Source organism: Cyprinodon variegatus, unplaced genomic scaffold (genome assembly GCF_000732505.1).
Source record: "Cyprinodon variegatus isolate N-32 unplaced genomic scaffold, C_variegatus-1.0 Scaffold248, whole genome shotgun sequence".
In the NCBI taxonomy this organism is placed as follows: domain Eukaryota; kingdom Metazoa; phylum Chordata; class Actinopteri; order Cyprinodontiformes; family Cyprinodontidae; genus Cyprinodon; species Cyprinodon variegatus.
In genome coordinates this window covers 461,515-475,804 of record NW_015150701.1, presented here as the reverse complement: position 1 = coordinate 475,804, position 14,290 = coordinate 461,515, and the positions used below count along the sequence as shown (strand labels likewise).

The window sequence follows — 14,290 nt, the reverse complement described above, 5'->3', positions numbered from 1 at the left end:
TCTTCAGATTCTCCGAACCTTTTAACAGAATCAGTAATTTCTTTGGCAGCTTGACATTTTCGAGAGAAACCATTTCAGTTTTCTGCTTATTTAGATGCTCTTTATCTACCCAGAGACTTGAATCAAACCCTTAAAAAGTCCTTTGTTCATTCCACCACATGACCTCCTGTCTTCATTGTTCTTTTTAACATTTCTGACATGTTTTGGAAATGAAATAACGGTTCTCAGACTTGACCATAATTCCATGAGAAATTAGCTAGTCAGCCAACAGCTTTAACCAAATGTGACATTTTCTAAGAATGAGTGACCAACTCCATTCTCTAACACGACCAAGACACTTACTGACCTGTCATCAAGGATATGAATCTTGATCCAGATCTGTGATAAATGTGAGTTTTAATGGGATTTAGTTTTCAACTTATTTCAATAGTTTCTAAAAAGAGAATGTAGGTGCATGTTTATGAAAAAAGGGTCAACATTACATTAAACATATGGTTTCATATATCTATGCATTTATCCATATTGATAATCGGCTAAATGTCCAAGCTGTCACAATTCTTTCACAGAATGGAGGTCATTTGTTTGGTTTATAGACAGCAAGTTAGTTTTTCATTATTATTATTATTTTTTTAATTTGTATTTATTTAATATTTTCAATTAGATAAATCCATTCATTAAAATTGAGGTCAGTGGTTGATGCTCAGTGTGAACATGGTTTGTCTATTGAGAAATCTGATTTTAGGATTATTGTTATTTAGCAACAATTGACTGACTCCTAATCCCAGCAGTCTAGTTGAGATTAGGTTGAAGAACAATGAGGGTAGCGCTCTGTTTTTATCTTCCGATTCCCTTTGTGCAAAAAAAAAAAAAAAAAAAAAAAATCAATAAACTGGTATCAATTGTACAGAAACAGCCCCGCCACATGATGTTGCCACCACCATGCTTAACAGTTCTGCGTTCTTAGATTTAAAAGCTTCTCCCCTTTCCTCATTAGATAATATAGACCACTACCACCGGAAGTCACCTCCGCTTAGCTTGGTATTACTATACAGTTGGTACATATTTTTCAAGTCTGACTTCACTTTGACTGCTCCAAGCATTTTCATGTCTCTCCCTCTCAGTCCAAAGAAATAAGGGAAATCTAGGCAGCAGTTTGTGGTGGAAATGTAGCTCTGAGCCTAATATTTAAAAATAATTGAACTTTATTGATCTCACATTGGTGAAACCTCTGCATTTAACCCATCCGCTTGGGATGGGTGGGCTGGCATTGTGCGATGCCCAGGTTGCAATCAGGGATAAAGGTCTTCCTGAGGAACCTAGAGGGGAGGCAGTGGGATTCGAACCAGATACTTGCAACCTTCTCAGAGCACAAGTCAACTGCTCTAACCCACTAGGCTGAGTTGAACTTCAATAATCCTGGGGTAGACATCCATCTTTATAATTTCACCGATATTGTGCAATGCATCAGTATTAATGGTTATTATTATTGTTATTCAGTCCCTTGGTATTATGCTGCCACCACCACGGCACTCCCCCTCTTCATTTTGCAATGCACAACTATCACTTAGGGCTTAACTGAACCAGAACACTGTTACTACCACCGCCATACTTGACAGTTGATATGGACTTTAGAGATTTGAAAGCATTGTCTTGACCCATCAAAACACTCTCATCACAGTGGCCTGTGATGTCACCTGTTGTCTCGTTTGATCATGAAACCTTCTCTCGAGAAATTTCTGTTTCTGCAGCTGCAAATTTTATTTTACGAGGTTTCCGTGTCTATATTTATAACTACGACCGTTGAGGATGTTTAAAAAAAGCAATTAGTGAACTGTAGGTGTCTGATGGTAGAGCTGCTGGTTTGCTTTAGTTCTCCTTAAATGTCACATCTCTAACCCAACATAACGGGTCAGCATGGCTACCTCAATCAGGCTTAACATAGTGTTTAATAAATATATTGGATATCTGCAGACATACAAATAAAAAAAAAATCTTAGCAAAAACATCTGAAATCACTGTTTAAAACAAAATGTGTTTACACGGTTGTTTGTGTTTTTCCAATATTTATCGATATTTTGAGTTTTAAGGGTTCCTTGAACATTTAAGCATGTATATTTTGTAAGTTACAAATCTTTAGGAGCATATTGTCTTATATGAGTAATAATATGTCTGTAAAACATTAGACCAAGAACAAGAGAGAAATTCATTGTGTACCAAAAAACAAAAAAAAACAAAACAAAAACATTTTTAATATTTCGAAAGCAGTAAGAAAGGCCTACAAATGCAGATTTTTGTATAAGATACCATTTATATGTATTATTATCTGCTTCTAGCTGTTCTGAATGGCCTCTCCTGCCCCCTTAATAAGACGCTTGTGTCCCCTTTTTCCTGCAGGGCCTCGGGGCTTTGCAAAGGCCTGTTTATGAGCGTACTGCTTGGGATGGACCTCGTCATACAGAAATTCCTCCGTCAGCTCGTCTCCATCATCAATCTCCAGCTGGATGAAAAGAAGAAAAAAAAAAAGAGTAAAAAGAGAATATAGAGTCATGTAGAAAGGTAAAATACATAATATCATAATGCAGACTATTAGTAATTTACATTAAAGCACAACGTATAAATAAATAATCTTCTGGTTGCGTAAGTTATAGCTGTTTCGTCCCCAGGTTTTTCTAGCAATGAGTTCCTGTCAATTCAGATGTCTTAAGCCTCAATAAGCAGCTACAGGTTTAGACATTCTGTCTCAGAAATGCTCGCCATGTGGGAGAGATATACACCGCCTGAGCAGAGTAATGAATCTGCGCATGAAGCTATGTTATCTAACGTTCTGGCCCTCCTCCCCATCAATCCATCTGTTACCTTTTTAGCAATTTCCAAATGGTAATCCCTCTCCACTTCCTCCAGTAGTCGACTCTTGCAGCTGGAATAAAGCATCCGCTCCTTAATGCTGCAGCTGTATCCTGGCATGGAGTATATGAACACTGCAGAGAGGGAAGCATCAGCCATCACAAATGCACACAGCTGTGGAGAGTATTTTTTATTGTTCCCATGTTTATTTTTGTGTTTAAATTAAACTTTATCTGAAAATTTGATATATACATTATCTGTTTATAGTCGTAGCCAACCTCTGAAGAAAAAACTAAATATGTGAACTAATACTTTTATTTTTTTTATAATAAAGTGTAAGTATTTATCTTTGTTAAACTTGAAAATGATATCTAAAGTGTGGAATCTATGAAATGTGATTTTCAATCTATGGAGTAGAAGCATAAAAAGAGATGGAATATGAAAATGAAATAGCTCAAAAATGCTTGAGCATGAACAGACATCTAACAGTCATTCAACTTAGGTTCAAAAGGGCCACAGGGTATTAGTTAAAGCCTCTAAGACCAGACTAATCTAATGATGATGCTGTATGTTAGAAGTAAAGGATGTAGAGAATCCAAAGGAAACTGAAAACTCATCCTAAATGAGCAGAATGGATGGAGCTTTGAACCTGCAGAGGAATTCAATCACACACGCTTATTGGGAAGAAATGAGTTCAGGAAATATTCAGGAAAAAAACAGCCTGCAATGAAAAGGATGTTTTTCTGGCTTCATTAATTGTGTGAGGGCTTCATGACGTCCCAGTTAATGCAGAAAGATAGATGTAGAACACCCTTGTTCAAATGCATCTTAAGGGTGTACAAAGAAGGATCCAGCAAGAGTAAAATAAGAACCAATTTGGATAAATGTGCACACCCTTGAACTAACCTGTTAAAAGCAACTTTTGATTCAACTCCAGCATTTAGTTTTTATTTGTTTAAAGTTGATCAGTTCCCCACTTCTTGGAAACATTTGCTCATTAGGATTTGCAAAGCTTCTCCAAATTAATAAGCTTCTATGTATTAAGAACTGTTGCCAAATTTAGCCACTGTGACAAAAAGCTTTGGTTCCATCTGAATTGAAGCAACAAGGATGCTGCCACCATCAGATGTCACAGCAGAGACTGTATTCTTTTATAGATGTGTTGGAGGTTTCGATCACAAATTTATATTATTGAACTGTGACCCAGACATTCTAATGTGGGTTTTTATTTTTATATTTACTTGAAAGGTGATGAGTGGCTTTCTGCTTTGCAGAGCCATTCGTTAGCTCGGAAAAATAGAGAGAACAAGAGAGACTCATCACATAAACGCTACTAGTGCTGCTCCAGTGTTTTCTACTCATTTCAATCAAACTTCTTCACCAGTTTTAGAGAAAATAATGTCTTCTCTGCTCCATGTATGTCAAAAGGGGGGTGGGTAGAGCTTTGCAGTACTTTCTACAAGCTCTACCTTTATCTAAACTGATCTAAACTGAGTGAATAACTGCTCGGAGCACAGCTGACCTTTATTTCCAGTTTATCAGATTCTCTGTAATTGATGGCAGGTGTGAACTCAAGAAGACTGAATGCTGTAATTGTATCAAAATGTGTTTTAACAAAGATCACATTTAAGCCCCTATGCATTTTTTCAGTGCTCCTGCTACTTTTTATAGTCGACTCTTGGTTGATTTCCACAGGATAGGTGTCACATTGGGTGGAAAATCTTTTAAAAGTTTTTAATCTTGGTCTATTTTCAGGAATTTTCACAGGGGCTCATACTCTTAGGAGAGCTGCTGCACAGTAAACCACTGATATGAGGCCATCTTTAAAACTGGGAGATTGTATTCTGTACAGTTATTGTTTTAATATGTACATCTTTAAACTACTACTTTTTTTAAACATCTTTTAATATAGTTCCAACATTCTTGGACTTGTAGAGGATCTGGGTAAATGCCACAGTGTTCTGCTGTCGTAATGGATTTTCCTAGAATTTGCTTGTTTGTAAACTTTAGCTAAAGCCATTGTTTGTAGAGAAGTTTCAACACATCAAAATGATCTCATTGTACAAATAATTCAACACACGGGACAACCGTGACATTAACAGACCGGCATGTTTCTCCATATTTGATGAAAAGAAAGGGTGAGGCTGGAGACTGTTAGGAAGCCGACAGCAACCGAACAAGCTGCAGGAAATTCTAGGAAGTGCCGGGCTGTGATCTATACAAGAATGCTGATGTCTGTAGTCATATTTTGACAATGGAATGAGGTTATATCATAGAAACATCCAGGCCTGGCTAACATCTACTAAAGGAAAAATTAACGTTTTGGTTCCAGAGGATACTGTATGTTTGGGACTAAAAACACACTGACAGCATAACACAGTATTGGCAGTTAAACAGGGATGTGACAGCATGATTGCTTTTCTCCTGATTCTTCTATAATTTGTGTTAAGTTTTTTGGGTTTTTTTTTTTTTTGTCAAAGGGAATTAAATCAGGAACAGCTCCAAATACCAGTCAATTTATACAAAAAAAAGCCAATTTCTCACAGAAAGTTAAAGATGATGGTTTTCATTTAATTTCTTAGTATCCCAGAGAACATAGAAATAATAAATCACATCAGATGTCCCATAAGTCTGGCAGACTGAAGAACTTCAGGCTCAGAATTATCTTTTTAGCCCAGTCTGCAGCTTAAACAAGGACTTTGATTGATTTTAAAGCTATAGTGGGCAGATTACCAGACCAAGATGTGGGATTCTGATACATCCCTGCCTAATGCACACCTAAGAATATTTAAATAATGATCCTGTCCTTTTTTTTCCCCTTTCTTTCAAATATAATTTTTCAGATCCACTCTATGCAGTCAGAAACTTTTAATTCACTTTAACATTGAAAACATGAGAAAATTGGCTTTTACTATTAAATCAACTGCAAACATGCCTGTTTGTACCGTTTGTAGAAACAGGGTGGTGCAACATAATGTTTTCACTTGACTTACTTTTTCTCTTGTTTCACATTATAAGCAGAATCTCGTGGTGATTACAGAAACCTCAAGCAGAGTTCACCCAGTTTAGATATAGATTCGTTGGAAAAACAGGATTATTATGGTTCATCGATCAGAGGCTTACCAACAGATTCTAGGTAATCTCCTTCATGGGAGTGCTTGTAAAGGAAGAAGTGGTATCTGGGAGTGTCTTTAGGAACCCTGCGGGGTAAATCACGGGTTTCTGTTGGGTTGGAGTGGACCAATTCTATTGTCTCCTTTTCCACATCCAGCCTCTAAACAGAGAAAGTAAAAAAAAAAAAAAAAAAAACAACCATTAAAGATCTAAGTTCTTACCTTTATGAAAATTGAACTACTATTTATTTTTTTGTAAACATAAAGGTGTCAAGCTGGAACATGTCTGAGTCTTTGTGTGTTTGTGCAAAACAGCTTTCTCTGCTCACCAGCTGTACATAGTTGAAGCGTTTCTGAGCCAGTAGAAGAAGGCTTCTTTTGGCTGACTCCTGCAGAGGAAAAGCAAGGCCTTGAAGCGTCTGGTGCTTGCTCTCCACGCTGATTTCTGTCTTCACCTGTAGGTGGCAGCATAACATTGACAGGATACATTAGATGCCTCTTAAAGACTTAAAGGAGTGACTGAACTTGTTTTTTTTGTTTGTTTTTTTTTTTTTTATCTTGGACCAATGGTGCATAGAAGCATACAGATATAGTAACAATTATTAAACATACCTGTTTCACTTGGCCCTGGAAAGGAAATCATAACAAAGCATTACCTTTTTAATAAAACTATATAAATACATGCTGTCATAAAGGATTTGCCTCCTAAACATGTTTCAGATTAATTAAATCATTGGACAAAGAAAAACTGAATAAATTTAAAAAATGCATTTTTTAAAATGATTATTTAATGAATCATGGCAATAAGCTATTTAAAGATACCTGGCCCTGATATAACACCAACCCTGGTCAAACCATAAATGACCAAGATCAATATTAGTTCAGTAATAGGTCATATTCAAGAAGTCACTTTATAAAAACCTGTCTGACAACATTAACTAGGCAAAGAGATTAAAAGGGATTCCAGGAGTGGATGGTCTACTAAAATTACTCTACTTATAATCCCTATGACCAGGAGGTTAATAAACCAAACCAGAACAGCCCTGCAGATCTCCCTTCTGTTCAGTGTTCATCAACTAAAGGAAAGATACTTGTAAAAATGGTATTGAATATGAGAGCTCCAAATTAAAACTCCAGCTGACAACAAAGCAAACAAACATCCATCTCACATTTGTGAAAATAAATACCGTGAGAATTCCTGTGACTTGAGTCGAAATATTGAGTAAAATGATGGGAAAAGACAGAGCTTTGAGATTGGTGCACATCCTGTTACTTCTGCTGAAAAAAAAAAATAACTGCAATTTAGAAAAAATAACAGTCTGGTAAAACCTAGACCGACACAACTTCTGCTGGGAAATGCTGGACCAGGCTGTCAGTTCCTAAGCTTGTGATATATAAATATAAATATGTGTGACAGAAGCTCACTCTGGTTGAATAAAGAGGCTTTCCAAATAAACAATTGTGTCCTGTTATGTTAGATTTCACTTCTATTTTTAGACTTAGCTTTTTCATTTTTTGGCTCTTTTTGTTGGAAAAACAAACCTCTAATGCACATTTACCATAAAAAGATCCCAAGGACATAACTTTGGATTTACCATAGGGGGTTTTAAGCTCTGTCTATATATTTCTTTATGGAATCATCCCCTTTTGTAAGAGAAGTCTGGCTAATTTTACACCCCTGTATTCAAAATAGTTGTAATGGTTTTGCAGCGAATTATTGGACTTTTAATCAGTTAATAAACGGTTTACCTTTTAAAAATGTTTTTACTAACACAGAACTTAACATTTAAGATTTTAAGGCTGTCAATTTTCCAAGTGTGTGTATTTAAATAGTGCACAGCTATTTGGTTGGGAAAATCCCTTCATTCAATATATATATAGCCATTTGTAATTAGATCAGAGCATGCTTAAAATCTGCAGTAATGCAGAAATGAATATACACGACATTGCAAGTTGTGAAATTGGGTCAAATTTACACAACGGCAACAGAAGAGTTCACGTAGCTGCAACTGTGTAATTAGCCATAGTTAATTTTTATTGTGTTAAGGCATTTGCAAGACTGCATGATCCAAGTTAACCAGCAAGTCCATCTCTGAATGGTTCAAAACAGCTCAAACATGTTAAAAAAAAAACAAAAAAAAAACTTGCAGTGTGGTTTAGTATAAACGATTCTGAAAATTATTGTCACAGTCTCGGGGACAGATATAGATATATAAAGATATATACAGTCATAAGGTTTAGCCCTGATTTAGTCAATGCACTGCACAAAACTATCATTTTAAAATAAATTTTCATTTTTACCCAGGTTATATTTTTCTCCCCTTTCTTAATGATGGTGTGCAACATTTAACTGGGTGTTAAAAAAACAAAAAAACAAAAAAAAAACAGAAGAATTCTGCACAAGAATGCGATGGCGGCCCCGCTGCTGACATGCTGACCTCTCACCTCTGTGATTTTGATCCTCTGCAGCTCCTGCTCCGCTAACGTGAGAGGCGCTGGACCTGAGAAAGACGACACATGATGCAGGTAACCCTGCAAGCAGATGTCCTCCTAGATATGTAAATAAAGAAAAAGGGCTGTTATACAAACTATATATATAAAAAAAAAAAACCTAAAAGAAGTGGTGAATTTGTAGGTTTTTTCACCTCTGTGGTGCCAAATATCTCATACTTTAGGTGACCCCCACCAAATTCTTTCTTTACTGTGGCTCGAGTGGCAGCGTACAACATCTTCTGCTTCACCTAGAAACATCATGGATTGATCAGTCATTGATACTTATAGTTGTCTATTTAGCTTCAGTTACTCCAAAGGTGTGCTATAGCCCTGTAGTTACAATGGCCAGTTTTTATTTTTATTTCAAAAAACTTATTTTCCTAAGAAAACTGAGAATCTTAGTAAAGATTGTATATATATTAAAAATAAGAGCTGAAATAAACAATATTGTTAACCTAATTCAGCCTTTTTTTTTAAATCAGATTTTGTGAACTATTCGGTCTGATTTGTCTTTTTAAACCTCAAGACTATTAGGCGTTGCATTATTTTATCAATAACTAATAAAATACTTTGAAGCTATTTAAAGCCAACCTCAGGAAATAAAAAGGCCCTTTATCAAACACAGGCGGAGCTAAAATGGGAAGGCGAAGTGTGAATAACGAAGTGAAAAGCAGCAGTACAGACTGGCTGTAGTTGTTTTCTGGTTGACTAACATTGTTTTGGGCAGTCTTGACCCTTTTTTCTTAAAAAAAAAAAAAAATAGTACTTCAGGCCATAATCATTTCCTCCACATAATTCTATTCAGGTATTACGCTTGACTTTGACCAAACCGTTGGAACACCTTGATTGTTTTCTCTCTCTGTTTGATATTATCCTGACATTTGTTCAAAGTAAAGCTGTCCTATTTTTCATAATTATGCCATCATAACAGTTAATCTTGAACACACAAGAGTCTGCAAAGTCAGAGGTTAAGGTTTTGTCTGTTTTGCCACTTCTGAGGATAATATCTCTAGAAAAGATATCTAGCTTTCTCTGTTGAACAATCTGTTCTAAATTGATTGTGAACTCCCTAGAACCCTTCACCGTTTGTGGACAATGGTTTCTTGCCTGTTGATCTTCTCTAGAGTCATTGCTGGTATCTTTCTCACTTAGCATTGTGTTTGGTGCACCCATTTAGAAAACTAAACTTCTTTAGCGGTGTTGGTTAATGAAGTGCTGCTACTTTCCCTCATAAATCCAACAGAGGAAGCAGAGGTGGATGATGTACTTTTCCCATGTCTAAACTGATGGTAACATCTTATTTTACTTCTCTGGTGAATGTGTCTTATACGGTAGACTTTTACATGATCATGACATTACATGATCCTTACAGTAATTGGCTTTATATTGTTTCAGTCTCAGCTCGTCAAGATGGATTTCTGTGCTTGGCTAGAAGCTTTTCCTTTACTAGCATTATTAAAAGTCTGCCAGCCTCCTTTCAAAGGTGTAGTTTGACTGAATCAAGCAACATTTTTTTTATCTGTCTTTTTATTCACCGAGTTATGTTTGGTGACTTTAGCTGAAAAAGATTAAAAAGCATGATGTTTCAGCAATAAAATGTACCTTACCTCCTTGCTTAAGGCTTTGGCAGTACTTTTGATGGTGCGATGAGGAATATGTTCCAAACATTTACAATTAAACCAGCTATTTACATACAACAGATATTTTTCTTCCTTTTTTTTTTTATCAGTGTCCGACATTCAAAGGGATTAAATGTTTCCTGACATAAAGACTGATATTCATATTTCACACCACAACACGTCTCCTTCATAAACGCTGTAATGACTGCACATTCTTATACTTCAGAATCAAAGGTGCCTTAAAGGGATGATTAAGTGATAAATCAGGTTTTAGGGTTAGAGTACCCCCCCAATGATTGTTAGGAACATGTTTTGTGGCTTACTGGAGATTGGTCCGGGGACCATGAGATGAAAATCCACTCATAGCCCAGAGCATTCTGGGAGTCGAGGCGGTACAGGATGTAGCAGGGCTCCTGGTCATCCAGGAGTGGAAGCAGGAAGTGGTCATAGTCCTGGTCCCAGCTTTGTTGTGGCTCTCTGTAGGCCCCCAGCACCAGCTGCTCTGAAAATCAGACCACTACTCATCACATACCAAAGTCTCTCTTTAAGCAGCATGCAAGCGTCGGTAATAAATAGAGAAAGAAGAGATAACTAGGCTAAACCACTTTGCATTGTTCACTGTGGCAAAGGATGGAGGCTTTTTAGATTAAATTAGAGAAGCTATTTAATATATGTAAAAAAAAAAAAAAAACAGGGAAAAAACTATTAAAGCTTAATATCTTCTATAATTTTCAATGTTTATAAACACAATAAATAACTTTTCTCTCTACAACCATCCCAAAGACAAAGTAGATCTTGTTTGTTTGAGTCTTTCAGGTGTCGTGATAAAGTAAAAGCAGGAAAGAGTAGGTTCAGAGTTGAAAATAAAACTAGATTAATAAACCTCTGAAAATATTAATGAAGTGAAAACACAGAAAGAAACCTCGACTCTAATGTCCTTTGTTGGGTGCAGGGTTTCCCCTCTGACTCTCTCTTGGGGCAAGTTTCTATTTTGAGCTGCAATACATTCCAGCTCTGCATGCACATACTTTCCATTAGTCATTCTCTCTTGTCTTAAATGCTATAAATTAGTATGAAGCTAAGAACAGAATTTGTTTCCATGTGGGTCTAATGGCTTTTTGGCCTCTAAAAAGATTACTTGTAGAATAGGACCCTAACTTTATGGTGATGCAATCAGCTGCAGCGATCTAGTTTTACTTTGGACATTGGAAGAGGCCACAGAACGAGTCCCGGGCCGGTTCAAATAGCAGAGCAGCGACCAGAGAGACCAAAGTGCACAGGGGAGGGTTGAGGTTGGAGCTTATCATCTTGGGGAGGTCTCCTGCTTTCTGTATTGCATCGCTCAATTTAAACATTAATTTTTAAATTCATGAAACTCCTGATGCTTCACCTATGCATAAAAAAAAAAAACAGTACTCTGTACTGGACTACAGCTAAATATTAAGATGCAGCTGCAAGATGGTTAAAGTAATGCTGCATTAGATGTATTCACATTTCCACATTTAGTTACCATCAGATTTGTTACTTTCAAATAATGAACATCAGCATATTAAGGTATTATTTTAATTTATTCAACAACAAAACTCAGTCTGTCATAATGAAATACTGAGGGACCAACACAGAATGGAACATCACTGTGAAATTAAACAAAACTAACTTTGTTTTAAATATGGTCACCATTTTATCTAAATGTATGACATGCAATCATAATCAGCATCATTACTCAACATCCCTAAATAGAATCTAATACTTTTTCTTTAGAAGTAACCTTATTATTGATCAGAAACCATAGACCTACCTATGAAAATGGGAGGAGTATGTCACAGTTGTAAACCAACCAAAAAATGGCCGACCATTTAAACTAACTGGCCCATCAAGAAATAGAAAGGGAGTAATGAATAAAAACACAGGATTCCTGAAGGGACTGCAGACATCCACAGTCAAATGGGAAAGCTATTACTGATGTACTTCTGAAGCCTTTGGTTCATGAATAGAAACAAGTGTTGAAAAATATCACCTGCAGTCCAGTTTGCGGCAAAGAGATGTAGCAAACATGTCAGAAGATTTTCCAATTAAATTAAATCTTTTGGCCTTACGCAAGCACTACACATCAACCTGAGTCCACCATGAATCCTAATGGTGGCAGCATCATGCTGTGGGAATGCTTGAGCTTAGAAAAAGCAGGAAAGCCATTTAGAGATGATAAAAAAATTTTAGACTGAGGCGAGGTTATCCTTTCAGCAAGAAAACCTGAAGTCCGGATCTAAATCCTGTGGAGTCAGTAAAAAAAACATGAAAGCTAATCTTTTCAAATTTTCTCTGTTCAGTCTGACTAAGACCTGGTGAAAATATTTGCAGATATGCAAAAATAAGTGCTGCTGTAACTTCAGGTAGAGTTGGTTTACAGCAATTAGGAGTGCTGATGCACACATCTTTAATTTGTTTAATTGTTAAAAAACTCAAACTTTTAAAATGATTTTAAAAATGTCCTTTCACTTCACAATCATGCAGCGCTTTTCATTAGTCTATCTCATAAAGTTCCAGTAAAATACTTTGAACTAAGTGGCTGCAATGTGAACAAAGGTCTTTAAGGTTTTACACGCTTTTGCTAGGAGTCGTTTTCCCATAGATACTGGAGCAGGAAGGCTGTCTGTCAAAGTGTCAGATTAAAGCAGAAACCTCTTCACCGCAACAGTCTGACAGCAACCCTATAAATATGTGAACAAATATTTCATGTGATGTCTTCAGTTCAGAGAGAGCTCCAAAAAACTTCCCACATTGCATCTGACATGAGTCGTATTACAGCGTGACATTGGTTCTACACAAAAACACCATGTAAACATCATGGTGAAGAACCAGTTGCCTAGAAAGCTATTGCTTCATCCACTTTTTCCTACAGCCTGCTTTCAGACGACAGATGCCTTTGTTCTTATTTTCCTGAGGAAGAAACTAACCTTTCACTGAATTCCCCTAACTTTTCCTTTGGCCTCATCACCCCTGTGAATGCCAGGCAACCTAATTATCCTCGGCACGTCATTGGTGGCTTAAGGTCAGCTGCTGAACTGAAAACAGTTTACGTTTGAGCAACACTGAATCATCTTCATGAGGTCTTTAAAAACAAGAAAAGGTCAATGCAGTAACATCACTGCAAATATGTTTGTGAAATTAAGCTTTTCTAGATCTTGAGGCTACAGATTCAAGGACAGTAGGAATTTTTACAATCTACCTTATAAGACCATATATATACAATTTGATTTTAAGACCAAACTGGTTTAACTGTCCCCGGAGGATTACTTCTGAAGAATGAGATAATTAATTCAAGGTAGAGGTAATCTGTGCCATTTCCACTAACAGTTCCAGAAAGGATCAGCCAATCCACAGGGTCACTCACCGTCCTGGATGCAGACTTTGATGAGGCGTGCTGCTCCGCCTCTCGCCCTGGCCAGGAACTGCCTCAGTTCCGGCGTCACCACCAGTGCGAGGAACATTGCCGGTCAAGCTGGTTCTTCCTCCTGCCAGGGGGGTCAGGGTGGAGGGCGTTGGAGGAAGGAGGCGACGATGGAAAAAGACAAGGCAGCTGGAATAAAACCCTAAGTCCAGACGACTTAAATTTTCAGTCAAAAGAAGAAAGTATGAAGAGTCCTGATCAGGACCAGTGAGTGTTCCGTCTGCAGGCTGAATGTGTGAGAAGGTACTGGACTGCTCAAGTAACTGGAACAGTGTCATGTGCACAGAGGTGGAACCTGATCACCTCTCCCAAATTTAGCCCCATCTCTGCCTGTCCAGGCAGGGGTGCTGGCCTGTGAAGAGCCAAAACAGAACGGAAGACCATGACCTAAACCCTCTTACACCTACAAGACCTGAGTGATGTAAATCTAAAGGCCTTCAGATTTATAAAATGGTAAACTGTGACCCTTTGATCAAATAAACAAAAATGAAAAAGGTGCTGAAAGGCTTATTATACTGGAATCTTTACTCAACATATCCACCTCAAAGGTTTCCACATGATTCCATAATGATGGTCAACAGATTGTGAAAGTTGTTTATGCTCTAATAAAAGATCAGGTCCTATCAGGTTTCAGAATACCTTAAGATCCAACCTTACTAAATAAAACATGATTAAAAACACAATAAACTAGAATAATTGAATCCTGTTTAGTCTTCAGTTGATTTAAAAACAACATGTATTGTTTTCTTAACTGTTGAAAAAAAAAAAAAAAG

At 37.0% G+C, this 14,290-nt stretch overlaps 1 protein-coding gene across 2 annotated transcripts; it reads right to left on the bottom strand.

Moving 5' to 3' along the window:
* Positions 1 to 1,705: 1,705 nt before the first annotated feature.
* On the bottom strand, positions 1,706 to 13,790 carry twf2 (twinfilin actin binding protein 2). 2 transcript variants are annotated; one of them, XM_015382067.1, is made up of 9 exons: positions 13,461 to 13,790; positions 10,393 to 10,571; positions 8,603 to 8,698; positions 8,403 to 8,507; positions 6,570 to 6,584; positions 6,287 to 6,412; positions 5,968 to 6,118; positions 2,857 to 2,978; positions 1,706 to 2,497 (listed from the first exon to the last, which is right to left on the bottom strand). In XM_015382067.1, the coding sequence occupies exons 1-9, from the start codon at positions 13,555 to 13,557 to the stop codon at positions 2,330 to 2,332; spliced, it is 1,059 nt and encodes a 352-aa protein (XP_015237553.1). In that variant the 5' UTR covers positions 13,558 to 13,790; the 3' UTR covers positions 1,706 to 2,329. The 2 variants fall into 2 exon arrangements, with proteins under 2 accessions (XP_015237553.1, XP_015237554.1); XM_015382068.1 differs by lacking the exon at positions 6,570 to 6,584 and having other exon boundaries at positions 1,710 to 2,497; positions 13,461 to 13,785.
* Positions 13,791 to 14,290: the final 500 nt, after the last annotated feature.